Source organism: Onychomys torridus, chromosome 9, assembly GCF_903995425.1.
Source record: "Onychomys torridus chromosome 9, mOncTor1.1, whole genome shotgun sequence".
Lineage (NCBI taxonomy): Eukaryota > Metazoa > Chordata > Mammalia > Rodentia > Cricetidae > Onychomys > Onychomys torridus.
The window spans coordinates 35,580,122-35,607,305 of NC_050451.1; the positions used below are offsets into that span (position 1 = coordinate 35,580,122).

Here is a 27,184-nt window from a genome sequence, read left to right on the forward strand (position 1 = left end):
ATCCAGGAAAAATCTGTATTACATAGATACATAGTTTTGCATATACATAAAGAAGTACTTACTTTTCACCTACTGCAGTTAGACTTTGATAGTTAATTTTAACTTTTTTATGATTAGAAGAACTGCTTATAGTTAATTTGGTTTATGTGGAAAAGATAGTTTCCTTTTGAGGCTGTTATGGTCTGGATCCAGGAAAAATCTGTATTACATAGATACATAGTTTTGCATATACATGATTTCCAGAGATGTATTATTTCCTAGCCTCACCAATAGTTTCTATAATTATCTGCGGGTGGATACCAGGCTGAGAGTGTCTGCTTTAGGCAATGTTAATATCAGAAATGTTCAGAACAGAAGTTCTGTTACCTGTACACAATTCTTTCTAATTTCATGTGGCAATCAAAGTTATATAAGGAAACCATCATTGCCTAAAGATTGAGATTATTTATAGTTAAAGGATTGTTTAAACAAAGACATCAAAACTTCAGTTTTATAAATACCATAGGACCAACTATAAATGACCTGGCTAGCTACGTAATTCTTTATTTATCCCTTTCTTCCTTTTTGCGACAGGGTTTTACCATGTAGCCCTGGCTCACCTGGAACAATTCACTACGTGGATTAGGCTGGCCTCAACTCACATTCTCCAGCCTCTGCCTCCCGAGTGCTGCAATTAAAGACATTCATCACTATACCTGCCATCTGATTACTTTTTAATTAAAAATTACTAGCAGTGTATTCATGCCTTTTATAATTTTTAAAGCTGAATGTCTGTTTATGTAGTGCTAGAGAACATGGAACACTCAGACTGGCCATCTACTTTACTGAACAATTCTACTTCTGTATGTTGACCATCTATGTACATGACAAGATGAGTCTAAGTTGAGTGCCCATATGGTCCTTCTACTTGTTTTTCAAAGGATGATTTTTAGTAATAACAGTAAGTCCCAAAGTCTCTATAGAGTACTCTTAAAAATACAATGAAAAATAGTAAGAGTGTTAGTTACACACCTTGCAGCCAAGCAGTGTTCCTTCAGTGAGACCCAAGGTTGTCCAGGAGTTCTAGCTGGGGCCTGATGGTGTATACCTTTAATCCCAGGACTCGGGAGGCAAGTAGTTCTCTTACGAGTTCAAAGACCAGCTTGGTCCACATAGTAAGATCCTGAGAAAGTATATTCTTAACATTTAAAAACTATTAACGCCAACATAAGCTCCTCTCAGATAGACACACATACAAGCACGTTATGTGTTGAAATCTTAGTAAGTGAGCTATCATTTCTGATGACTTTGTATTTATCACTTCCTGGATAGTCTTGGGTTGTTACACTCGAGAGTATTCCTAAGAGGCCACTTTAAATTGTCTTTAAGGAGATGGGTCTCTCGTTTTCTGCATAGTCTAACATGAATTTAAACTGAACTCGTCCGGTTTGGGTTATAACTTCCCCACGGATTGGGCAGCATTCCTTCTGAGTGCGAGTCCTGGAGGGCACGCTGAAGGGACACGTCCCTGGGAAGGCCTAGCTGGCCTGACAGTGGGCAGCAGCCCTCACCCGGGACCTCTCCTCCCTTCCTCCGGCCGCGGCCCCGCCCCGCAGGAGGCCCCGCCCCCCGCGTCTGCGCGCTCGCGGACGGGCAGGGCCGAGGCGCGCTGACACCTGGCGGCGGCGGGGGCGGGCCGTCGGCGAGCGTGGGCTGGGATTGGCTGTGGCGCGTGGGTGGGGGCGGGAGGAGACGGTTATGGGCTCGTGCCGGGGCCGGATCCCGGCTGTCTGAGGGGCGCCAAGACCTGCGGGAGGGAGACGGCCGCAGCATGGCGGCCCGCAGCGCGGCGCCCTGCCCTCCGCCTTCCTGTCGCGGCCGCCGGGACCCCGTGGCCCGCCAGTGTTCGCTGTGAGCCGTCCGCGCGTCGGCCCGCCCGCCTTCCCTCGCTGCCTCCGCCCGCCCGGGGGGCGGCCGGGCGCACCGCTGTCCCTCGCGCCGCGCCCACCCGCCGGGGCCCTGGGACCATGGAGGACGTGAAGCTGGAGTTCCCCTCGCTCCCACAGTGCAAAGACGACGCGGAGGTGAGTGCCTGCCTCGCCGCAGGCCGCCCCCGGAACTCCGGCCGAGCCGCGACCCGGGCCCCGCCGTCTAGACCCTTCCCTTTCCTCGGGGGGGCATCCGTGAGGTCCTGGTGGGGAGCCCAGCCTGGGGACTACCCCTGGCCTCTCGCCTCGGCGGTGAGGATTTCCTGGAAGACAGGCTCATTTTTGTTGCCAAAGCAACACGCTGTGGAGTTGTTTTTTAACCCGAGCTTGATGGTAGGTTCACACGCGGGACACATGGCCCCACGTGTGGAATAGACCGGAGGCGTGAACTCTGGAATTGTACCCTCCAAGTCAAAAAATCAGCCAAAAGAAAACCACAAAAAACCATGACTAACAGAAAAAAAAAAAAGTCACAAAGCTAGCTTCTTTGAATTTTAAAACTTTTAATCACAAATCTTGCCCTTGGAGGAAAGTTAATGTTGAGAGCAAAACACCTTTACCTTCTCCCGATTCTGTAATTCAAGGTTCTTTTTTACTCCACCTTGATTTTTCTTTACCTTAACATTTGCAGAGATTTCCCCCACCCCGTCGGAATTATTTTATGGTATAGAAACAGTTAACTTGGAGTTCACTAGAGGCTGTTAGTAACAAGACAAAGATTCTTAACTGTGACACTTAATAGGCTCAAGAAAGGATTCTAGAGTTTTGTTTGTGTTTTGAGACAGGGTCTGTCAGCAGAGCCCTGGCTGTCCTGAAACTCAATGTATAGACCAGGCTGGCCTCGAACACACAAAGATCCACCTGCCTCTACATCCCAAGTAATGGGATTAAACGTGTACACCCTTTAATTCCCCAAGTGCTTTAAAAGTATTTGGAACTGGGCATGGCTGCAACGCTCACGTTTTTTCCACGACCTTGGGTGGGAAGCGGAAGCAGAAAGGTCAGGAGTTGAAGGCAGTGATGTTTGTTTAGCAAGTTTGAGGCCAGTTGGAGTTACAATGAGAGCCTGTCTCAAAAAAGGAATTGCTTTATTTGGGATTGAGTTTATACCACATACTCAGTTCTATTGAATGCCTCCATTTGCTGTTCACTTTTGTTGTGGTGGTGGGTGTTTGAGACTCGCTCCTTTGTAGCCTTGGCTGTTCTGGGACACTGTGTGCAGCAGTCTGGCCTTAAACTCAAAGAGGTCCACCTGTCTCAGTCACCTGAGGTGTGTGCCACCAAACCTAGCTACTTTTTTAAAAATGATTATTTTTAATAAATCCTTTTTTTTTTTTTTTTTTTTTAAGATTTATCTATTTATACAGTGTTCTGTCTGCATGTGTCCTTGCAGGCCAGAAGAGGGCACCAGATCTCATTACAGATGGTTGTGAGCCACCATGTGGTTGCTAGGATTTGAACTCAGGACCTCTGTAAGAGCAGTCTGTGCTCTTAACCTCTGGGCCATCTCTCCAGCCCCTAAAAATGATTTTTAATTTTAAAACAAGGTCTTGTGTGGCCAGGCAAGCCTGAAATTTGCTATATCCAAGGATGTCCTCTAACTCCTGATCTCCCAAGTAAATTACAGGCATTTGGAGTTTTCTCTCTCTTTATTTGTAGTAGTGATGCTTGAGACTTGAATATATTTTAAGTTGAATCATAAAAAAGAATTTGTGGGGATCGGAAAAAAAAGAATTTGCACTTTTTTTCTTTAACATACAGTAATGTGAATATGGGGTGTACTTTTTCTCTTCAAATAACAATAGTCTCAGTTCTGCAAGCAGTTTCCCTTGTGATGGAATATGATGGGAAGAAGAGAACCAACTCCCCCCAGCCTTCTGACCTCCACTCAGGCATTGTGTGTTGGAACACACACAGATTGAGGTTTACTTACAATAAGGGTTACATAAGGCATACCGTAGTACACAGTGAGTGACCTTGGAATCCTGACTCCTAGTTCTTTAGGCGTTTTAAATACCCTTAATCCTTCCCTCCTCTATTCTTAGAAGTTCTAGTTTAATTTTTTTCATCTTTTATTGTATTTATAGTATGTTTATCCCCTGGGGGGACTATAACTTCTCACTGGAAATAATAGCTTTTATCTAATTAACAGCATCAATTTACTATTTCCCAGTGATATCTGTAAGGCACCATGAACATTTTCTTCTACATAGGAAACCAAACTTTCAGTCCAAATCCTGCTTTGGTAAAAGTGAAATTGAAGAAGAGAGATTTTTAAGTTCAGCATGGTAGTACACACTTTTAATCCCAGTATTTTCTACTCTTGAAGCAGAGGCAGGCAGATTTCTGCCAGTTTTGAGCCTGCCCTGTCTACATAGTGAGTTCTAGTGAGATCCAGGACAACCAGGGCTACTTAGAGAAATGTGGGGAGGGGTCTTAACTGCTTAACTTGGCTTAAGTTTAGGCAATACTTATTTTTGTTTGTCTTGTTTTTCAAGACAGGGTTTCTTCGTGTGGCCTTGGCTGTCCTGGAACTCTCTCTGTAGACCAGGCTGGCCTAGAGATGCTGCCTCTGCCTCCCAGGTGCTGGGATTAGAGGCGTGTACCACCACTACCACACCACCTGGCTTAGGCAGTACTTCCGAGAAGATTTTCCTGGTTTTTTGCCAACTCCTCTCTTTGCCTCCGGACCAGTTTAATTCCCCGAACTACTACAACTACAGCACTTGGTTCTTTTATAGATATCTTCATAGAAATTATTACAATTTTTGGTCATTGTCTCCTTTCATGATAGGCTGAACCTTCCATAATGGGATAGGGTCGCATGAGGCCTGGAGTTCGGGTCCCCAAGCTCACTAAAATCTAGGGAGGTGTGGTTGCCCCCTGTATTCTCAGCATATCAGAGGTAGAGAGATGGGTCCAGGGCAAGCTGGCTAGCAATAGGGGCCAGAGCAGGAGTTCAAGTTCAGCAAGAGACCTACTGCTGTGGATGGTCTGTATGTCAAATGTGCTGTTTGGATTGGTTAGTAAAGAAAACACTGATGGGCCAGTATCCAGGCAGGAAGGATAGGTGGGACAAGGAGAGAGGAGAATGCCGGAAAGTGGAAGGTTGAGTCAGAGGGACGCTGCCAGATACCGCCATGACAAGCAACATGTGAAGATACCAGTAAGCCACAAGCCATGTGGCAACTTATAGATTAATAGAAATGGGCTAATTTAAGATATAAAAACTAAGCCGGGCGGTGGTGGCACACACCTATAATCCCAGCACTCGGGAGGCAGAGGCAGGTGGATCTGTTCGAGGCCAGCCTGGTCTACAAAGCGAGTTCCAGGACAGAGAAACCCTGTCTTGAAAAACCAAAAAAAAAAAAAAAAAAAAAGGAAGAACTAAATAACAAGAAGCCTGCTGCAGCCATACCATTTGTAAGCAATATAAGTTTCTGTGTGTTTACTTGGTTGGGTCTGAGCAGCTGCAGGACTGGCAGGTGAGAGAGATTTGTCCTGATCATGGGCCAGGCAGGACTCGAGAAACCTCCAGCTACATCCTACCTTAATAAATAATACAAAATAGTCAGTTTGGTGCACACCTTTAATCCTAACACTCAAGTGTCAGAGGCATGCTGGTCCAGGGCCTTCATCTAGCAATGGTCTTATTGGTAGAGTCCCCAGATAGTATATGGTATCATATTACAAGAGACAAAGAATGGTGTGTGTGTGTGTGTGTGTGTGTGTGTGTGTGTGTGTGTGTGTGTGTGTTTTGCCCTGTCCATATGTCATGTCTTGTCTGTCACAGTCATCTGGTCTTCCTCCTAATGATATGGTCATGAGGCTTATGCTTAATAACATTATTTAAGCCTAATCACTTTTCAGAGGCCCCTCCAGCACACTATAGTTGTATTGATTTTCCACCTTTTCACTTCCTAGATAGACATTTCAACATTGGTCCTTGGGAAATACACTCAAACCATATCTGACATATCTGAAACAACTGTAGGGTTAGGATAAGACAGCTCTTAAAGATCAGGATCTGATGATGGCAACAGGAATAGTTTCAAATGAAATTTTCTCTGACATTTCTAGGTTTAAAAGATTCATACTTATTACAGTGAGGCTTGATGTTCTTCAAATAAGGTTATGTATGTATGTGACCTGTGAATGGAAATAGTTTTCTATGCTCTTCCTGCTATACTATTTGCTTTTCACTTTTGTGATTTATTTTTATCATTAATATTATTAATAGCAACAGGGTCTCTTGGTAGCCCTGCTGTCCTGGAACTCACGGAGAACTCACCAGGCTGGCCATAAACTCAGAGATCCACTTGCCTCTGCCTCCTGGATGCTGGGAATAAAGATATATGCCACCATACCCTCCTTTAATAACTTTTTAAAATATAAATATGGAGACGGTGTATTATGGTCTATTGTCTACAAACTTACATAGAGTTTGAAATGACTTTGAAATCTTGGTTTTGTTTAAAAATTGAGGCAAAGAGCCAGGCAGTGGTGGTGGCATATGCCTTTGAGTTCGAGGATCTCCTTGAGTTTGAGGCCAGCCTGGTTGCTCTAGAGAGGGAGTTACAGGACAGCCAAAACTACACAGAAAAACCTGTCTTGTAAAACTAAAAGAGAGGTAAAAATTTCATTTCATTGTTTGTGTTCATTTTTTTTTTTTTAACTTAATAGCTTAACGTATTGAAAGTTATCTCTCTAGACCTAACCAAACCTTTTGTTGTTGTTGTTTTTTCTGTTTTTGTTTTTTTGTTTTTTGAGACAGGGTTTCTGTGTGTAGCTTTGCACCTTTCTTGGAACTCACTTTGGAGACCAGGCTGGCCTTGAACTCACAGAGATCCACCTGCCTCTGCCTCCCAAGTGCTGGGATTACAGGTGTGTGCCACCACCGCCTGGCAGACCTAACTACATCTTTTGGGAGGGGAAGTACTTTAAAGAAGTACGTAAGCTTTGAGTTCTTTTTTCTAGATGCAGGAAAGTCCACCCCAAAATACTGTTTGACATACTAATTACTTTGATATATATAAAAACAGCAGATGTAGAAGAGGCTTTCTGAATGTCCCTCAGTTGCCTATCGATAGATCTTGTAAAAGGAATTTAGTTCCTTCTCAGGGAGTTCAGTAAATGACAGAAAAGTAACTTACAGAAGAAAAGTAGTGGATACCACACTCAGATTTATCACAAGCTATCACCTGTACTTCCAAGAATCCATGCATATCTGTTTGTGTTCTCTCTTAGGATTCGTATGTACACATACACACATCTTAAAGCTCTTACTGCCCTACCTCAGGCTCCCAAGTGCTGTGATTGCAGGCAGGTGCCATCATGCTCAGCTTTATGCTCCTAAATATCACTTGTTTTGAATGTTTACCCTGTGCACATAATAAGTTTGTGTACCTTTCTCCTATTAGTCTATTTAATGTCAGTTTATTTCATAGTCTGAATTTTTATCACATCCTAGAGCAGTGGTTCTGAACCTGTGGGTAACAACCCTTTTGGGGGGAAGTCACATATCATATATTTGCATTATAATTCATAACAGTAGCAAAATTACAGTTATGAAGTAGGAATGAAATAATTTTATGGTTGGGTCACTACAATATGAGGAACTGTATTAAAGGGTCACAACATTAGGAAGGTTGAGAACCACTGGTCTGGAGGATAGAGAGGTCTTCCCTCCTACAAAAGTACCCCTCAGAACATCTGTACACCATTCCTATATATGCTCCTGTTTTGTTTCTTATTTATTTATTTCCCCTTTTTGGTTTTTCGAGACAGCATTTTTCTGTGTAGTCCTGGCTGTCCTGAAACTAGCTTTATAGCCCAGGCTGGCCTTGAACTCACAGAGATCCACCTGCCTCTTTATTATGTATACAGGAGAGGGTGTCAGATCTCATTACAGTTGTTACAGGTGGTTGTGAGCCACCATGTGGGTGCTGGGAATTGAACTCAGGACCTCTGATCCATCTCTCCAAGGCCCCTGTTTTGTTTCATTTTTAGTATTCTTTAATTGCTTTCTTTATGATTATAACAAGTTGCTTCAGAAAATGTTTGGCTCTTAGATGACTTAAAAGTCTGGTGTATACCTTTAATCCCAGAACTCTGGATCAGAGGTAGGTAGGTGGGTCTCTGAGTTCCAGGCAATTAGGCCAGCCACTGCTACAGTGTCTACAGTCTAGTGTCAGGGATCTTCAGAATGGCTACCCTCTGTGTAGTTTTTTTGTTTGTTTGTTTGTTTTTTGAGACAGGGTTTCTCTGTGTAGCTTTGCAGCTTTCCTGGATCTCACTCTGTAGACCAAGCTGGCCTCGAACTCACAGAGATCCACCTGCCTCTGTCTCCTGAGTGCTGGAATTACAGGCGTGTGCCACCACGGCCCGGCAGTGTACTTATTTGTAACACATCACACTCAATATTAAGGACACCATCAATCACTAAAAAAGAGAGTCTTTGACCTAAATTATTAAAACTTGTCTGTGTAAAAGATAACCATTATCTACTGGTAAATGAAGAAGCAGGTGAACATGAAGTTTGGCTATATTATTTTGTACTGACTTAAAAATCACATGCTCTTCTATTTTTTAACCTCATGAATCATAATTGTCATTTTGTGCAATCAGTCTTTGTTTTAAGATACGTTTTCCATAAGAGTAAAGTCTGGACCCAGGTTATCTAGACTCAGAAACAAAGGCTCAGCAGTCAAGAGCACTTGCTGCTCTTGCAGAAGACCACCCACGTAGCCACGCACAACTGTCAACACCAGTTCCAAGAGATAGATGATCTCTTCTGGCCTCTGAGGGAACCAGGCACACCCATGGTGCATACACAAACATGCAAGCAAAACACTAATACATACAAAATAATAAAAATGAGTCTTTAAAAAATAAGATTCTAAGCCAGGTGGTGGTAGTGGCGGCGGTGGCACAGCATGGCACACCTTTAATCCCAGCACTCGGGAGGCAGAGCCAGGCAGATCTCTGTGAGTTCGAGGCCAGCCTGGTCTACAAAGTGAGATCCAGGACAAGCACCAAAATTACACAGAGAAACCCTGTCTCCAAAAAAAAAAAAAAATACAGCGAACATTCTTTAATAAGGGTCTGCTTATAAAATTGGTCTTTAAAGCTGGAGGGATGGCTCAGCGGTTAAGTGCACTGGCTGCTCTTCCAGAGGTCCTGAGTTCAATTTCCAACACCTTCAGGGTGGCTCATAATTTTTATAAGTATAGTCCCATGGAATCTGATGCCCTTCTCTGGTGTGCAAATGTACATGCAGACGAAACACTCATATACATAAAGTACATAAATGGTATAATTGGTCTTTATAACCAGGTGTGGTGACCCACGCCTTTAATCCCAGCACTGGAGAGACAGGCGCAGGTGGATGTCTGGATTCCAGGCTGGCCTAGTCTACAGAGTGAGTTCCAGAACAGCCAGGGCTACACAGAGAAACCCTGTCTCAAAAATAAATAAATAAATAAATAAATAAATAAATAAATAAATAAATAAATGGGAAATTTTGGAGCCCCTGGAGGATGGTGGAAGCCTCAAAGGCTGACAACTCTGCTGCCATGCAGACCCAGATCCAACAGTTTGAGTTGGTTCAACTCATCTCTGTCTAGGAGCTGCTGGAGCACATGGAGGAGCCGGTCCTGCAGAACCAGATGTCATCAGTGAATAGGGTGGTCCTGGGCCTGCTGGCTGGTTTCCCGCTTAGAGCAGCCTGCCCTTTTTGGAGATATTGGTGGAGGCAGTGGTACTGCCTGCAGGCTACAAGCACAAAGGTAGAGCAGGATCGCCCTGGCGCTGGGCAGCAGCAGAATATCCATGACGAGTTCTGGCAATGGGCCAGTATTTATGGTGTGTCAGAAATCAGACACCTTGAACCAGACCAACGACTTGTAGTCAATATTTGCATGTAAAGCTGTTTGGGGGAAAAAGGATGTACTATGTGACACAGTTTCCAGTGCCATTATGAGGAAGGAATATGAAATGGAGAGGTAGGAAAGGTGGAGGGATGGAGGTGTGTGTGCAGTGGAAAGAGGCGAACTAGAGACTATAGTGATGATAGGTGTGACAGAACCCTGCATGTTAGCACTGAGGTCCATGAGGATGTCTGTGGTCTGTGCTGCTGCCCAAAGCCATGTTGATGTCCATTGTCCGAGCTGCCAAAGTGTCTGGATGCGCAGGGTCTTGCTGCAGCTGGGGACTCATCCGAAGGCCATGCAGATGTTTGTGGGCCGTGCTCCTGCCAGGGGCCATGTTGCTGTCCATGGGCTGGATTTCTTCATGGAGTCTTATTGGTGTTAGCCTGTATTGCCCCAGAAACCATGTTGATGTCCTTGGGCTGTGTTGTCACTGAGAACTATGATGATGTCTGTGGCTCGTGCTTCAGCAGAGGACCGTGTTGATGTCCATTGTGTGTACTGTCACCAGAGACCATGTGGATGTTGTTATGAATTATTGGGGGAGGGGCGGTATCCCATTCATGCAGGGAGCCATGGTGGAGTGGCCAGTAATTCATAACCCAGATGCTGCATCCACATGGGGAGTTTTTTATAATAGAGAGAAGAAAAGAGAGAGAGTGCACACCTTATGGGAGGAAAAGCAGAAGAGAGAGAGGAAGAGGAATTTTTCCATAGAATGAGGCTTTTACGTCAGGATGCAGTGCAGTGCCAAGGGGTAGGATATGAAAGGGCAGATCAGAATATTAACAGATGTCCCTGGTCCATGCTGTCCCCAGAAACCATGTGGAAGTCCATGATCCATGCCCTCTGACTGTCAAGGGCAAGGAAGCTACTTTTGCAGTGGCATCAATGACTGCAGACTCAGAGTTGAGAAAGAGGGACATAGAAGGCTTCTGTGACAACCCCTACTACACCCTACCCACCCCTAAAAAGTAATAGCCTGGGCAGGAACCATTGAGAACCTTTTTGATGTTTTGAAACAGGGTTTCTCTGTGTAGCTCTGGCTGTCCTGGAATTCGCTCTGTAGACCAAGCTGGCCTTTGTAGTCAAATTTCTAAACAGTCTTAGTAATGGCTGTGGCCCGGCAGGACTGGCGAAATCTCCAGCTACAGGCCTTGAACTCAGATCCACCTGCCTCTGCCTCCTAAGTGCTGGGCTTAAAGGTGGGTATCACTACCGCCTGGCTTTGAAGAGAACTCTTAAAAACTGGGATAAGGGTGCTGAAGTGTAGCTTTCCACAGCTGAGGGCTTCTGGCGTGAGTGCGGGTGGGAAAGACTCAGTTTTCTTTAAGGGGCTGGCTACTGGGAGTTTGAGCATGCTCCAGTGAGTGTGTGGGAACACAAATTGGACTTTGTTTTGTTTTCTTCTTTCAGAGGAGGTTTCATAAGGTAGGGGGTAAACCTGGGAGGACTGGGAAGTGAGTGTGATCAGGGTGTATGATGTGAAATTTCCAAATAAAATCAATAAAAATAAAATGCGGTGTTTTGTGTTTGTTTTGTTTTGTTTGTTTGTTTTTTGAGACAGGGTTTCTCTGTGTAGCTTTGCGCCTTTCCTAAAACTCACTCTGTAGGCCTCAAACTCACAGAGATCCACCTGCCTCTGTCTCCTGAGTGCTGGGATTAAAGGCGTGCGCCACCAACACCTGGCTGTTTTGTTTTGTTTAGAATTTTTGTTTTCTTTCTTATTCTGCAATCCTGGCTGGCCTGAACACTGTACAGACTAGACTGGCCTCCAACTCGAGATCCACCTGTCTCCGTCTCCCAAGTGTTGGGATTAAAGGTGTGCACTATTTGAAGAAATCTTTAGAATTTATAAAATCTTATTTGTGTGCATAAGTGGATAAGAATGTGTATGCATACACAGTCCTTTATCACTCTGCCTATTCTGAACAGGGTCACTGCCTTGAATCTGGGGCTCGTGTTTTCTTGGCAAAACTGGAAGCCAGGAAACCCAAGCAGTCCTCCTTTGTTTACCTACCTCAGAGCTGAAATTACATGGATTTGTGGGTTTCCTGGCATGTGATGTGAGAACTGGGATCAGAGCTCTGGTCCTGATGGCTGAGCCACCTTTCCAGGGATGGTTTCTGGTGGCATTGCCTCCTGTTTATTCTTGTTCTTGGAAAGTGGGTTTTCTGAGCTCGTAGCACGGTAGTTACTGTGCTGCTAATCAACTTGACACATCTATCGTCATCTGGGAAAGCAGGCTGAGCAAACTATGAGGAGCAAGCCAGTGAGCAGCACTCCTCCATGGCTTTTGTATCAGCTCCTGCCTCCAGCTTCCTGCCTCGGCTTCCCTCAGTGGACTATGACTTAGGATAGATATGTAAGCCAAATAAACTGTTTCCTCCCTCCAAGTTTCTTTTTGTGTGGTGTTTCATCACAGCAATGAAAACCCTAAGACAGGTTCACTTTTGAATTTTTCCTATCATGATTAGTCTAATTATGATTTTTTGGTTTTTCGTGACAGGGTTTTTCTGTAGCTTTGGTGCCTTTCCTGGACTAGCTCTGTAGACCAGGCTGGTCTCGAACTCACAGAGATCCACCTGCCTCTGCCTCCCGAGTGCTGGGATTACAGGCGTGCGCCGCCGCCGTCACTGCCGCCGCCACCACCTGCCGCCGCCACCACCTGCCCAGCCAGTCTAATTCTTTTTGTTACATAGTGTGTCATTTTGGTTAAGTGCTGTTTTTTTGTTTGTTTGTTTAGCTGATTGGTTTTCTTGAGACAGGGTTTCTCTGTAGCTCTGGCTGACTACCCTGGACTCACCTTGCAGATCTGGCTGGCCTCAAGACATCCACCTGCCTCTGCCTCCCACGTGCTGGGATTAAAGGCGTGTGCCACCGTGCCATGCCCAGCTTAAGTGCTCTGTTTAGAGTGCACTATACAGGGATTAAATGTGTAACTCAATGAGTTTTGGTAGGTACACTGTACTCATTACTACTGACTGCTGCTGTATCAAGATTGAAGAATATTTAGATAAGTATACAAATGTATCTTACTGAGATTGGAGAGATGGTTCAGTGGTGGCTGCTTTTCTAGCACACTTGAGTTTGATTCCCAACACCAGCATGGCAGCTCATAAACATCTGTAACTCTGCTTCCAGAGAATCTAACACCCTCTTTTGGCCTCTGAGGGAACCAGATACACAAGTAGTACACAGACATAATGCAGGCAAAACGCCCAGACAACATAAGCAAAAGAAAATTAAATTTACTAAAAGAAAGTAAAAGAAGAAATGTATCCCGTGTCTACTGATAAGGCATTCCCTCCACCAGATGAATTGTAATCTGACTTCTGTCACCAAGGACATCTGTTTACAGAGGTGCATGTGTGGAGACCAGGCTGTGCTAGAACTAACTGGCAGTCCTTTTGCTTCTACTCCCTAAATTCTGGGATTGTAGATGTAGACCACCATACCAGACCATTTTTACTTATTTGCAGTGCTGGGCTTCGAACTTGTGTCCTCATGCATGTCAGCCAAGAGTCCTACCACTGAGCTGTAGGTCCAGTGTTATAAATGTTTGAAGTTTAGTGTAGTTTGTTTTTAGGGGGTAGCTCTGTGGTAGAAAACTTGCAAGCATGCACAAGGCCATAGGTTTGCTCTCCCAGCAACACACACACACACACACAGAGTATGTTTTTAAAATCTGTGTTAAAAAATTACTCCCGGCGGTGGTGGCGCACGCCTTTAATCCCAGCACTCGGGAGGCAGAGGCAGGCGGATCTCTGTGAGTTCAAGGCTAGCCTGGTCTACCAAGTGAGTTCCAGGAAAGGCGCAAAGCTACACAGAGAAACCTTGTATCGAAAAACCAAAAAAAAAAAAAAAAAAAAAAAAAAATTGCCATTTTAGGTTGGGGATTTAGCTCAGTGGTAGAGGGCTTGCCTAGCAAGCCCTGGATTTGGTCCTCAGCTTTGGGGGAAAAAAAAAAAAAAAAATCCCTCATGTATATGTGGAAGACAGCTTTGTGAAGTTGGTTCTCTCATTTCACCTGTCTGGGTGCTGGAGTGGAATTCAGGCTGTCAGGCTTGCATGTAGCCAGTGCTTTTTACAGGCGAGCCATCATCTTTGTGGTCCTTTTTCCTTTTTTAAAGAAAAGTAGTGTTTTATTGTTTGCATTTTGTGTGTGGGTGTACATGTACTTGAGTGTCCTCGCATGCTCAGGGAACATTTGGAGGATAATTTTTAGGATTTTTAGGATTCTGGTCTCTTATCCCCTGGGTTCCAAAAATCAAACTTAGATTATCAGGCTTGGGTTGTCTTACTAGCCTGTTATACTTTTCATGCTATTTATTTATTTTTTTTCCAAGGAGTGGACTTATCCTATGAGACGAGAGATGCAGGTATGACAACTTTTAATTTATTCAAGATGCCCCCCAATATTAAATAACTAATGCTTACTTTACAAAGGAGACCTGCTGCCTCATGATCTGTAGGTTTGTCATATTTGCCTAGTTATGAGTATTATATAATATCTGAGTACATATGAGAACTAAGTTGTTGCTATGGAGAATGTAAACATAAGTAAAATATAATTCATAGTTGTAAAATGCTGTTGGCCATTCCTGTAATCTTTGCACTTAAAATGCTGAAGTAGGAGGACTGCCTGGATTTCAGGGCCAGCCTTAGCTATATTAATAAGATGCTGTTTCAAAACAAAAAGCAGTCAGAGGGCACAGTGCTGTCTATGGTGATTAATTCCAGTTACTTTTGCTTTTGTTTACTGTGATGACAATTGGGTCCTGTTTTATCTTGTACTGCTTGTTTTTGAGGGGAGGACAGGGTCTAAGTGAGTTCCTGCTGGCCTGGAACTTACTATATTCCCCAGCCTGGCTCAAACTTGGGATCCTCCTGCCTCAGCCTCCTGTGTGCTGGGATTATAGATATGTTCCACTATACCTGGCTCTTGTATTGCTTTTGTTTTGGCCAAATAAAACTTAACTATAATTCTGAAGGGAGGATTTTCTTTATGATTGTTTTATTTTTAGGTTGTAGCAGAGGGTAGAAGCTAGAGAGGTTTTATTAATGCAAACATCAATAATATAATATGCTGATTCTCTCCAACCTGCTTATAAAAAGTAATATAGGATTTCAAATATCTGGCTTTTTGGAATAAAATTTAAATTTGGAACATCTCACTTGAATTTATAAAGGTACACCTGTGTTTCTCATACCAATTTGCTAAATGTGGCTGGGAAATGAGTGCTCCCTGAATAATAAAGTATGAACCAGAATATTGCAAAGCCCTGCACACACAGACAAATCCAGTTGTATGTTATGTATTTGCTGTAGGTTTAAACTTTACATGTGTATTTTTTTTTCCCCTAGGAAGTTTTGCCTGGATTGTTCTTAGGCCCATACTCTTCTGCTATGAAAAGCAAGGTATGAACTTTAGGTTCTCCAAGAGGCTTTAGTAAACCAACTTTTTATCGGTTAAGGTTTTAACAGTAAGAGTTGATACTAAGGAACATTTATATACAACTATGTTCATACTACTTGTACCTGCTTCCAAATTTATTGGACCATTAATAGTTTTGATTTGAACCAGGCAGGGGTGGCACACGCCTTTAATCCCAGCACTTTGGAAGATGCAACAGGCAGATCTCTGTGAGTTTGAGGCCAGCCTGGTCTACAGAGTTAGTTCCTGGATAACCAAGACTACACAAAGAAACCCTTTCTCATAAAACATCAACAAAAAGAAAGTTTTGAAGTGTTTCAGTACAAATTACAATTTTTATAATTAATTTTTCTCATGAAATCTTGCTTTTGATAGATTTGTCAATCCTACAATCTTTAGTGATTTATTTACCATCTTAAAATGTTACCTCTTGGAGAGGTTGCAAGGGCAGAGGGCAGATGTGAGGGGATGGGAGATGAGTGGGATTGGAATACATGATGTGAAATTTACAAAGAATCAATAAAAGTTAAATAAATAAATGGTACATCTGTTTTTGCCAGACATCTTCTGAACAACATCAGATATATGCAAAGTAGCAAAGGAGGAAATAGAACATTTTGTTGGCTTTTATCAAAATGAGAGTGCATATTTTATATTTCATCTTCTTTTAGAAGACTAGAGTCAAGGATCCATTCAGTTAGGAAAGCACTATCCTGTAGACCCTACAGATTGGAAATGGACTTTTGCAGTTGGTTAGTTAGAATTGGGGGGAGGGATTTTAGTATATAGTGTGGTTTTTGCCATTTCCTAAGGGATTCAGCTGTATGAATTATGGGGATGATACTAATTCTTTTTGAGTGTTACACAGTGTGGACCACTGTGTAGCAAATATTTCCCCAAGGATACTTTTGTCAGTATTAGTCAATGTACTTCTGTCTGATAGTTCCATAATATAATTTTCAGAGTCATCTTGAAATTGGAAGGTTCTAGAGAGTTGAGGTGACCAACTAAGAAGCTGGAAAGGGTAGGTAGTATAAAAGTGAATAAGCAAATAAAGGTTTTACTTCCTAGAAGATGGTGTGAGCAAAGCTATTGCCCTAATAATGTAATGTTGACCAGTGCTGGTTGTGCCCTTATTAGAATGTATAATCTATATTAGAATGTCTGATGTAAAATATTAGAATGCCTAATAATGGGTTTTACAATGACATTCTTGTTACATGTATATAAACTATTTTGATCATATTCAAACACTTACCTGTTACCCTCTCCTGTCTCCCACTGACTCCTATTAATCCTTTTCCCAACTCAGGTCTTTGTGTTTGTGTTTATATATCTCAATCTGAGTTACCTTAATATAGCCCAAATTTCTTCTCATATAAAAATAATGAGGATAAAGAAATCTAAAGGAATAAATTACTTTTTCAAGATTGATTTACTTAAAGCACATCTCTTTACTACATTCAAACGCCATTTAAATAAAAGAGATAAATTCAGGTGCTTGGTAACCAGTGATTTATTTCTTCTGATAATCTTTGTCTATTTGTATTTAAGTTTTTTTTAATATAAATGCATCTATTGAGAGGTATAAATACTCTTTGTGCTATTACATTAGAAATCCATTCTGATAAGGTTTACTTTACTTACTCTAACGTGCCTTCAAAACTTTTAAAGGCTATTTCTTGTTTTGCTTTGCTTTGTTGTTTGAGACAGGGTCCCATTATGTAACTCTAGACGGCCTGGAACTTGCTATGTAGACCAGGCTGACCTCACTCAGATCCACCGCCTGTTTTGTTTTAGTTAGGATTTCTATTGCTTCAACAAAACACCATGACCAATAAGCAAGTGGGGGAGGAAACCTCTCTTCAGCATTGCTGTTCATCACTGAAGGAAGTCAGGACAGCAACTCAAACAGGGCAGGATCCCAGAGGCAGGAGCTGATGTTGAGGCCATGGAGGGGAGCTGCTTACTGGATTGTTCAACCCACCTTATAGAACCCAGGACCAGCAGCCCATGGATGGCACCACCCACCATGGGCTGGGCCCTCCCCCATTGATCACTAAGTGAAAAAATGCCTTACAGCTGGATCTCGAGGAGGCCTTTCCTCAGCTGAGGCTCCTTCCTCTGTAGCTTGTGTTTAGTTGTGTAGGATGAATCTTAGAGAGTCTTACTAATAAAAACAAACCCGGAGCCAGGTATCGGGGTGAATGCTGAAAAATCAGAGAAACAGAACAAGCCACAGCTAACCTCACCTCGCTAGTGCCTCAGCTGATCTAATTTCCTCAAACTGGAAGCCTCTGTGTCCTCATCCGAATGGATCCCATCTGAACTGCTGCTAAAAGCCTAAAAGCTTTACAAAGGCTCTAGTTCCTGGTCCTCAGCCTTATATACCTTTCTGCTTCCTGCCATCAATTCCTGGGATTAAAGGCATGTGTCACCATGCCTGACTGTTTCCAGTGTGGCTTTGAACTCTCGGAGATCCACACGGATTTCTGCCTTCTGAATGCTAGGATTAAAGGTGTGTGCTACCACTGCCTAAACCTATGTTTAATATAGTGGCTGTTCTGTTCTCTGACCCCCAGATAAGTTCATTGGGGTGCACAATATATCAACCACATTTCCCCTTTTTTTGTTAAATAAAAAAGTTATAACAAGTATAAGAAAAAGTATATACAATAAGTATATGCAATATATACAGTCAAAAATTACATCGGCAATGTCTAGATCATTCACATTTGACAGATTCAGACAAAAAACTCCATTACATATATTAACAATGTCTAGTCCATTAACATTTGACAAATTCAGACAAAAAATTTCATTTCTTATCCTATTTAAAACAAGTGGTTTCTTTTTAAAAGTAGATTCAGTAATTACCTTTTATCTTATCATATCCATATTCTCTCTTTTCTGAGTAGATTCAAAAGTCTACCTTTTATCTTACCAAAGTTGACACATGTACAGCCCACTTTTGCCTCCCAGGTGCTGAGATTGAAGGCTTCTGCCACCACGTCCAGTTACAGCAGATTTCTCTATGTCCTCTTGTGGTTTTCATATTAGTAAAATTAAATAGATGCAGAAACCCCATCTTGATCATTAAATGTAGATTAAGGATGTTGAATTAATTTGGGGGTTGTATACATGTGAATATAGAACATTGGATTATTATAAATCCTGTAAAAACTCTTCTCAGTAATTGATTAAGTAGTACTGCTTATATCCCGGGGTATACTCAGAAAATACAAAGATAACTGAACTCTGATCTTCACTGACAAAATTTGCTGTCAGTTAACATTTAAGACTTTGAAAATGATATGGGGGTTGGGGATTTAGCTCAGGCCCTGGGTTCAATCCTCAGCTAAAAAAGAAAGAAAGAAGATGATACGGTCTTAGTCAATTTGGACACCTCTGAAAAGTGTCATGGCATGGACTCCTTGCTCCCACGGTTGTGGTGCTCGTATCACACAGTGCTTCTGGGGGCCGGGTTCTGGCTCTTGGACAGTACCCTTTGTTTTATAGGCACAGAGTGAGCAGGTTCTCTTTGTCACACGAAGGTCAGACTCCAACATGGGTCCATGTCACGACCTTTTTAAGGAAGGCTTTATAGTCCACTTCTCTCCTTTCCTTGTATAGTTATAGATGCTCGAGTAAGGCAGTATTCCATTCTCACATGACAACCGAGCCACGAGTCATTGGCTGAGCGAGGGTTTCTACCCTAGGTTCTCATGAGTCTAAACTCAGTGGGTTCAGCCACGGTTGTTAATAGTACTGGTTTCTTGACAAATTATCTTTAGGTTCTCATCAAGTGCTAGAATTAAACATAAATAGTGTCCATGTTAAACTTTAGAGAACAATTTGAGTGTTAATCTTGAATCATTGAATTGTTGTGTGTCAGGTTGATTACCATAAAATTAGTTTTAATCTTCTGTACTTAAAGGTTAGATATGAGTCTTGTCTGTTTCCAGACTTACATATTAAGGTGATGTTTTGTATTTTAAACTATTGTTTCTCCCCATTTTTTATAGCTACCCATATTACAGAAACATGGGATAACTCATATAATTTGCATACGACAAAATATTGAAGCAAACTTTATTAAACCAAACTTTCAACAGTTGTTTAGGTAAGAATTATGCTGTGATTGAGAGAAAAATGTTAAGGTCAAAGCATGTATTGTTGTTTTATAAGTGTTTAGGGTTGAACCCAGAGCCTCAAGCATGCTAGGCAAGCATTCTGCCTGTCCCGCAATGTCCTTGTTTCAAGTTTATTACACGATATAACTTTCCTCTGTGACCACCTGTTTTGTAACTATCAGCTATATGGTATATATTTTAATAATTTATTTAAAATATTTAATTCATGTTCATAATTCTAGAGGTTTAAAAAGATATATACTGGGCTGGAGAGATGGCTCAGAAGTTAAGAGCACTGACTGCTCTTCCAGAGGTCCTGAGTTCAATTCCCAGCAACCACATGGTGGCTCACAACCTTCTGTAATGAGATCTGGTGCCCTCTTCTGGCCTCCAGGGGACACATGCAGACAGTACACTGTATATATAATAAATAAATAAATTTGTTTTAAAAAAAGGATATATACTAAAATGTCTGTTTCTGTACTCGTACCTCCTAGATACTCAGTCCCCTTCCCCAAAGGCATCTACTGTTATCTCTTCATTGTGTCCATTCAGAAGCATATAAGCTAATTCATATAGAGGAGGCTGTTTATTTAATAGTTTCTTAGTCTGCTCTCCCCCCCCACCCCCATTCCTGCTTATACATGGAGGTCAAGGAACAACTGAGTTGAGACTTGGTCTTTTGTTTGCAGCAGCATATGCTAGGTTAGTTGGCCCACAGGCTTTGGGGGGTTGCCTGTCTGTTTCTCCCATTTGCCATAGAAGTACTGGGCTTATGGAAATGAGCTTCCAAGCCTGGCTTTATTTTTCAAGATACCGGGGTTTTATTTGTTTGTTTTGGTTTGGGTTTGTTGTTGTTTTTCAAGTCAGGGTTTCTCTGTGTAATAGTCTGGAACTCACTTCTTTTTTTGGGGGGGGGGGGCAGGTGATGGTCACCTGTCAGATTTTGATGTAGGAATCAAAGTCATCTTCCAGGGCAATCTGTTCTCTTAACCACTGAACTGTGTCACTCTAGCCCCCATACCTAGCTTTATCTTATTCTAATTTTTATTACTTACCCTTCAGGAAGAGGACATCACGTCCCCTGGAACTGAAATTACAGTTGTGAGCTGCCATGTGGATACTGGGAATCAAACCTTAGTCCTCTGGAAGAGCAGCCGGTTCACTTAACCACTGAGCTTTTTCTCTAGCTCCCACACCCGACTTTTTCTATGGTTCTGGGAATTTGAACTCAGGTCCTCACACTTGCATGGCTGGTGCACTACCCACAGAGACATCTCCCCAGTCTCTCCCAAACCTACCCATTCTTTTCTTTTTTTAATTTTTTGAGGTAGCATCTTGTTGTAGCCAAGGCTGATTTTAAATGAATGACCCTCTTGGCTCAGCTTCCTAAGGGTTTATATGGGATTATATGTATGTACACTATGCCCAACTTTAATCAATGTCTTATTGGATATTTCTGTATTTGCAGGTTTTCTTATATAGTCATTTGTCTATATAATATTTAATTACTATCCTTGTGCATGCCATTTAATTTATACGTGAATATACTGATAGGGTAAATTTGTAGAGTTGTATCTAAGAATATGAGCACATTACATTTTAATAGGTTGCAGATTGCCCTCCAGTGCAATAGATCAGTTTACATTTCACTATCAAGGAAATGTTATAAAATATGGAAATTTGTTTCTACTCTAATGGAGTTATAATACTTTTTCATATAATTTTAGCTTCCTCATTTTTTTATTTTTATTATTTTTTGAGACGGGATTTCTCTATATAACAGTCCTGGCTATCCTATAACTTGCTCTGTAGACTAGGCTGACCTTGAACACACAGAGATCTGCCTGGCTCTGCCTCCCAGCGGTGCGCCGCTGCCGCCCGCCGCCACCACCACCACCACCACCTCCACCTCCACCACCTCCACCACCTCCACCACCACCACCACCACCTCCACCACCGCCACCGCCACCACCGCCACCGCCACTGCCACCGCCACCTGGCCCCAGCTTATCATTTATCTTCTAATAAGTGCAGTTGAATAATTAATGGTCTTAATATTTGTTATTTTAGATTCATTTTAAAAATAAAGTTGAGCTTAGTGGTACATGTCTATAATCCTACCACTCAGGAGGCTAAGGCAGGAAGATTATAAATTCAGTGCCAGCCTGGGCACCATACTGAGACTGATTCATAAGACAGATGATTGGTAAAAGATTATATTACATATGCTAAAGATAAAAGGTATATTAGCCCCCTGATTATTGGGAGATAGCTATTACCAATGTTTTCTTTAATATCTTTATAGAGATACTGTGTCTATATAAAAGTATTTGTTAAAAATACCTTTTTTTAAAACCTGGAATATGCAAGCCAAATATTAAAAATATCTTAATGCTTGTTCTACAAATGAGTGTAACATATATACATAAGACACTCAAATGTGTGAGCATCTATTAGAATATTATGTAACTAAACAGGAATGAAATAGACATTGGTTTTGATCTTAGTGATTACAAGAGCAAAGAAGGGTACATGTAGATGTATAGTCTCAGTATTTAAAATATTTATACTTTATGCATATAGGTGTTTTGCCTTTGTGTATATCTGTGCACCATGTGTGTGAAGTTGTTGAGCTGCCTTGTTGGTGCTGGGAATCAAACCCAGGTCCTCTGCAAGAGCAGCCAGTGCTCCTAACTGCTGAGCCATCTCTCCAGCCCCAAGTTTATATATTCTTATATGTACACTGAAAAGTCCTGAATCAACACCCTCGAAACTTGAGAAGTTGCTTCTGAGAAGGGAAAATCATGGTCCAAGATGGTAAAGAATCTGTTTTTCATCCTATACAACTTTTCCATGGTTAGATTTTTTTTTTTCCTTCTTTCTGCAAGTCAGTATGCTGCCCAGGCTAGACTCAAAATTTATCTTCCTGCCTCAGCCTCCCATGGAGCTGTCAGTGGGTATTGCTGCATTGTGCTGTACTCTTACAGAAATTAAAAGAAAAAAAAATCCCTCCTCACGACAAGGTTTAGGTTTCTTTGCATACCTCTGACTGTCCTTGAACTCAGAAATCTACCTTCCTCTGCCTCAGAGTGTTGCATTTAAAGGCATGGGTCACCACACCTAGCCAAATTTTTAAATACTTTTATGTTTTGTTTTTTCTTATTTTATTTTAGAGTTGTTTATAATTGTGAGGAATGTCTGCTTCTTGAATTTTTAGGCATGCAGGAAATGTCTGACTTACTGCAGTTTTAGAGTTGGAAGTGTTGATGGCAAGATCCAAAACAGGCAGGGAACTAAAGTGACGCATGGATTTTGACTTGGGTCAGGGATGGTAGAAGGTGCTGGCTGCTGTGAGCTGGGTGTGTTCCCTCTGAAGGCTTCTGTCTGGTATTCACTGGGTCTGCAACTTGGGTGTAGATGGTGCTGCCTTCCTCCTGTTTTCAGGGGGCAATTGTGTTAGGGTTAGGGTGAGCCTGGGAAGAACAGAACAGCAGCAAGAAGGCTGTTCAGTCCTCTGTCCTTCTATAATCCTGGGAAATCCTTGTAACGTAGACGTTTTCCCCTGACTTTCCATGGGGTTTTCGGAGGTTGATAGTTGTGCTGGTTGCTGATGTTGGAAATGGCACCATAGACCATTGAGTACTGCAGGTCCCCGATGTTGACAGACCCTTTAGTTTGTACATGGGCTTCCCTTAATCCTGAGCCTCAACATCTCTCTGTTAAGACCTGAATTGTTTGAAGTTGTTACCTCTAAAAGGTCATAGAAAACACATATTGTTAAAAGCTGAAATGATTTATAATACTGATTTCATAATTTAGCTACAGTTTTGTCCTTAAACAAGTAATGTTGGATAGGTTGAATTTAGAAGTTTTTTGTAAAATATACTAAACATAGTATGATGGTGGCACCACATTGTTTTCTAGCATGAAATCCCAGGATAAGAATTCTCTTATCTGTTTTTTGCTTTACTGAAGATGAATGGTTGACTCAGTGTTCGCCAGACTTTTAAAAAAAAAATGTATTATTTTGAATTATGTGTAGATATGGGGTGTGTGCATGTGAGTGTGGGTGCCCTTGGAGGCCATTGGCATCAGTTTCCCCGGAGTTGAAGTTTGGAGGCAGATGTGTGCTACCTGATGTTAAGTGCTGGGACTCGAACTCAGGTCCTTCAAAAGAGCAACACATACTCTTCACTGCTAAATCATCCCTCTGCCCCTTGTTTTGTTTTTTGAAACTGGGATCTCAGTAGCTCAGGCTGGCCTAGAACTCAGCAGTCTTGCTGCCTTACCCCCCACCCCACCCCCACCACCAAATGCTGCAACTACAGGTCTGAGCCACCTCACCATTTTGTTGTTTTGCTCCTCTCCCTCAGTCAAACATTAGACTTCCTCTGAAATGTCCTTGAACCTTCAGGCGCAAGGAACACCTTCAGAACTCTAGAGAACCGTCTTCTGCTCTTCAGAGAGAAATGGGAAATGGGAATGAGGAGTATATGCACCTGAATAAGCATCTAGCTCCTTTCGAGGTTCTCTTTACTGCTTTCTTTATGATGTTTGTTTTAACTAGGTAAACATTTTATACTGAAATTCAGGTGCTGTGTTGCAAGGCTTTAAATGTCCTCAGACAACATAAATCTATGGTACAATCCTTAGAAATGTGATACTTTAAACATTATTTTGCACTTTTTGTGATTATCAGAAAATTACCAGAGGCTGGAGAGATGGCCCAGTGGCTAGGAGCACTGACCACCCTTGCAGAGGGCCTGGGTTTGATTCCCAGACCCACATGGTGGCTCACAACCATCATAATTTCACTTTGAAGTGCTCTTACTGGCCGTCTCGAGTACCAGGCATGCATGTGGTGACATACATACATGCAGCCAGAACACTTATACACATAATAAAGTCTTTTTAAAGAATAATTATCAGACCAGGCATAGTATACATCTTTAATCCTGGCACTGGGGAGGCAAATTTCCAGGACAGTCAGGGATACATAGAGAGAAAAGGAAATGAAAGGGAAAAAAGAAATAAGTGTTTGTTTTGTTTTGTTTTGTTTTGTTTTGTTTTAAAAGTGGAAAGTTTGGAGAAGGATGTGGAGTCTCTATTTGGGAGGTGTATGGGGGGACAGGATGATAATGCTCTAAATATACTGTATACATGTATGAAATTCTCAAAGAAATCACAAAACTTTACACATTAAAAATATACAGAAAAGTGGAGCTCACAGGATAGCTTAAAAAGTCAAACTGGGGGCTGGCTCAGTGGTTAAAGAGCACTGACTGCTCTTCCAGAGGTCCTGGTTCAAGTCCCAGCACCCACATGGCAGCTCACAACTGTCTGTAACTTTAGTTCCAGAGACCCAACACCCATGGCAAAACACCAGTGAACATAAAATATTTTTTTTAAAAAAGTCAAACTAGCTGGGCAGTAGTGGTGCACGCCTTTAATCCCAGTACTCGGGAGGCAGAGCCAGGCGGATCACTGTGAGTTCGAGGCTGCATCATGGTCTGCAGAGCAAGATCCAGGACAGGAACCAAAACTACACACAGAAACCCTGTCTCAAAAAAACCAATTAAAAAAAAAAAAAGTCAAATTGTTAATACACAGACCTCACATACATGAGTTGCTTGCATGAAGGTCATTAGAAATATAATTGATTATAATTTATCCTTTTTATAATAAAGAGATAAGATGTTATTTTGGTTTTAAAACATCAAGTTTTTATGTGATTTATCTGAGTATACTTACCATAAATATTTTGTTTTCAGATATTTAGTTTTGGATATTGCAGATAATCCAGTTGAAAACATAATACGTTTTTTCCCTATGGTAGGTATAAGTATTTTAACATCTTAAAACTTATGATTAAGGCCTATTAACTTAGATTCTTAAACTACTTTTATGTCATTATGGCTGAAAAAAATATAAGTTTACTTTAATAAGAAAGTGAATTACTTAAACTTTAGAAGTATCACTGAGGTTTTTTTTTAATTGTATTACATTTTATGTGTGTGTGCTCATGCATGAACACTATTGTTGTGCATATGGTGTGCATATGAAGATCAGAGGACAGATTTTGGGAGTCTGTTCTTTCCACCACGTGTCCTAGGATGGACCTCGGGTCATTGGTCTTGGCGGTAGGTACTTTTACCTGCTGAGCCATCTTGCCAGCCCAAGAGTTTTGTTTTTAAAGATTAGGTATTGCTCTGTAACTCAGGCTGACATTAAACTTGAATCTTTTAAACTCAGCCTCTTTCTGTTCTACTGTATTACATGTTTATCTTACTCTACGTGTTTCACTAGACCGTCTTGTCTCTTGCCCTCAGACTAAAGAGTTTATTGATGGAAGCTTACAAAATGGAGGTAAAAAATAGTTTTTCTGTTATTAAAGTTTTATTTATTTTATGTGTATGAGTATTTTGCCTACATGTATGTATGTGCACTACATGTGTGCCTGGTGCCTACAGAGGCTGGAAGAGGTCACTTTATCCCCTGGAACTGGGGTACAGACAGTTTAAGCTGCCATGTGGGTGCCGAGACTCAAACTAGGTCTTCTGCAAGAGCTGCACTGCTCTTAACTGTGGAGCCCGTCTCCAGGCATTGGTGCTTGTTATCCTTTAGTTGATCATGTTTTCAAAATGTAGCATAGGGAGATTCTGTTTTTATATGGTAGACAATTTTCAATGTGTCCCAATACTCTTATCTTGTTATGCTTTTTTAAAGTTTCCACTGAACTACTTTCAATTGCTCTCTATCTGTTGTAGTCTCTACATAATTAAAATAAATAATAATAAAAAATAAATTAATAGTTAAGTGACATGTACATGATACAGAATATTTAAGGAAGATTCACTGCAGCCTTATAATGTGGTTTTAGTATATTTTGTGCCTGAACTCTGTTTTTTTTTTTTCAGATAATTAACTATTTTTTAAACTTTTTCAGGAAAAGTTCTTGTCCATGGGAATGCAGGTATCTCCAGAAGGTATGAAGGTAGCTAATCTTTGTCTTTTAAGTTTAGTTGTGAGCTTTATTTTCTAATTGTTTCTCTGTCTTCAGTGCGGCCTTTGTTATTGCATACATCATGGAGACATTCGGGATGAAGTACAGGTAAGTAAGCACCTTCACTGAAATGGACCTCATAGAAATAGTTGGGCTTTTACAGCTAAGTATTTCTTTTTTTAATATAGTCATAATTGATTAGTCAAAACTGGAAAACTACTTGCCAGTAGGGAACTATTTAGTTTCAGTTTTAAAACTCTGGATACAAATTTTGGTGTTTACTTTATTTCACTTCATATATACTAGGTGTGGTAGAATATGCCTGTAGTCAAAATACTCAGCAGACTAAAGTAAAGGGGTTCTGTAAATTTAAGCCATAGCCTGGCCTGCATATCCAAGGCTACAAATCGAGACTGTGTCTAAGAAAAAAAATACCTTAAGTCCCACTCTTATTAAGAACTGAATGAAAAATTAATTAGAAATTGTCTGTAGCTCCCATCTTTTACAATCATAGTACATAGATTTTTAAAGATTTAGGACCTTATAACAAAAACCAAGCTAGTCTTAGGAAAGCTGGGAATCCTGTCAGCTCTATATCACTTTCAAACTGAAAAGTATTTACCTCTTTGAACTATAGAAATGACTGAGGACCCGGGTTCAGTGCCCAGCACTATGAGGTGGCTTACAACTGTCTATTGACAGTTTCAAGGGGT

The 27,184-nt window shown here is 41.5% G+C and overlaps 1 protein-coding gene across 1 annotated transcript in view; it reads left to right on the forward strand.

The window, feature by feature from the left end:
• Positions 1 to 1,737: 1,737 nt before the first annotated feature.
• Styx (serine/threonine/tyrosine interacting protein) overlaps positions 1,738 to 27,184 on the forward strand; it is a 36,608-nt gene continuing 11,161 nt past the window's right edge. Inside the window, exons 1-8 of the mRNA XM_036198902.1 lie at positions 1,738 to 2,063; positions 14,245 to 14,277; positions 15,263 to 15,316; positions 19,358 to 19,455; positions 25,240 to 25,300; positions 25,798 to 25,834; positions 26,415 to 26,454; positions 26,529 to 26,579. Of these exons, the coding sequence (XP_036054795.1) occupies positions 2,007 to 2,063; positions 14,245 to 14,277; positions 15,263 to 15,316; positions 19,358 to 19,455; positions 25,240 to 25,300; positions 25,798 to 25,834; positions 26,415 to 26,454; positions 26,529 to 26,579 (431 nt within the window). The 5' untranslated portion in view covers positions 1,738 to 2,006. The remainder of the gene's footprint in view (positions 2,064 to 14,244; positions 14,278 to 15,262; positions 15,317 to 19,357; positions 19,456 to 25,239; positions 25,301 to 25,797; positions 25,835 to 26,414; positions 26,455 to 26,528; positions 26,580 to 27,184) is intronic.